At 32.7% G+C, this 367-nt stretch overlaps 1 protein-coding gene across 1 annotated transcript in view; it reads left to right on the forward strand.

Moving 5' to 3' along the window:
- Positions 1–346, forward strand: part of LOC113341263 (zinc finger BED domain-containing protein RICESLEEPER 2-like) — a gene marked incomplete at its 3' end in the record, with an annotated part of 973 nt that extends 627 nt beyond the window's left edge. Inside the window, exon 3 of the mRNA XM_026586206.1 lies at positions 49–346. Within this exon, the coding sequence (XP_026441991.1) occupies positions 49–346 (298 nt within the window). The remainder of the gene's footprint in view (positions 1–48) is intronic.
- Between the last annotated feature and the right edge of the window lie 21 nt (positions 347–367).

The raw sequence follows: 367 nt of genomic DNA on the forward strand, positions 1-367 counted from the left end.
ATATCTGATGCTTGATGCTTCCATTCCTTATGAAAAAGTCTTTAAGAGGTTAGAAAGAGAAGATAGGAGCTTTCGAGATAAGTATATTTTCAAAGAATCTGAATGTGAAGCTTTGCCTAATACTGATGCTGATATTGTTGTAATTGATAATGAAGAATATTATCATAGTTCATCTAGTGAATCTGAATGTGAAGTAGATGTGTCTAAAAAGAATAATACTAAGAAAAAGAACAAACCTCATCGTCATCATGCTCCATATGCTGAAGACTGGTCATATGCTAGGTGTCTTGTTAAGTGTTTGAAAATCTTCTTTGATGTTACTGTTAGGTTCTCAGCTTCATTTCAGGTTACTTCACATGAATTTCTT

The sequence above is a fragment of the Papaver somniferum genome, unplaced genomic scaffold, assembly GCF_003573695.1.
Source record: "Papaver somniferum cultivar HN1 unplaced genomic scaffold, ASM357369v1 unplaced-scaffold_27938, whole genome shotgun sequence".
Classification (NCBI taxonomy): Eukaryota; Viridiplantae; Streptophyta; class Magnoliopsida; order Ranunculales; family Papaveraceae; genus Papaver; species Papaver somniferum.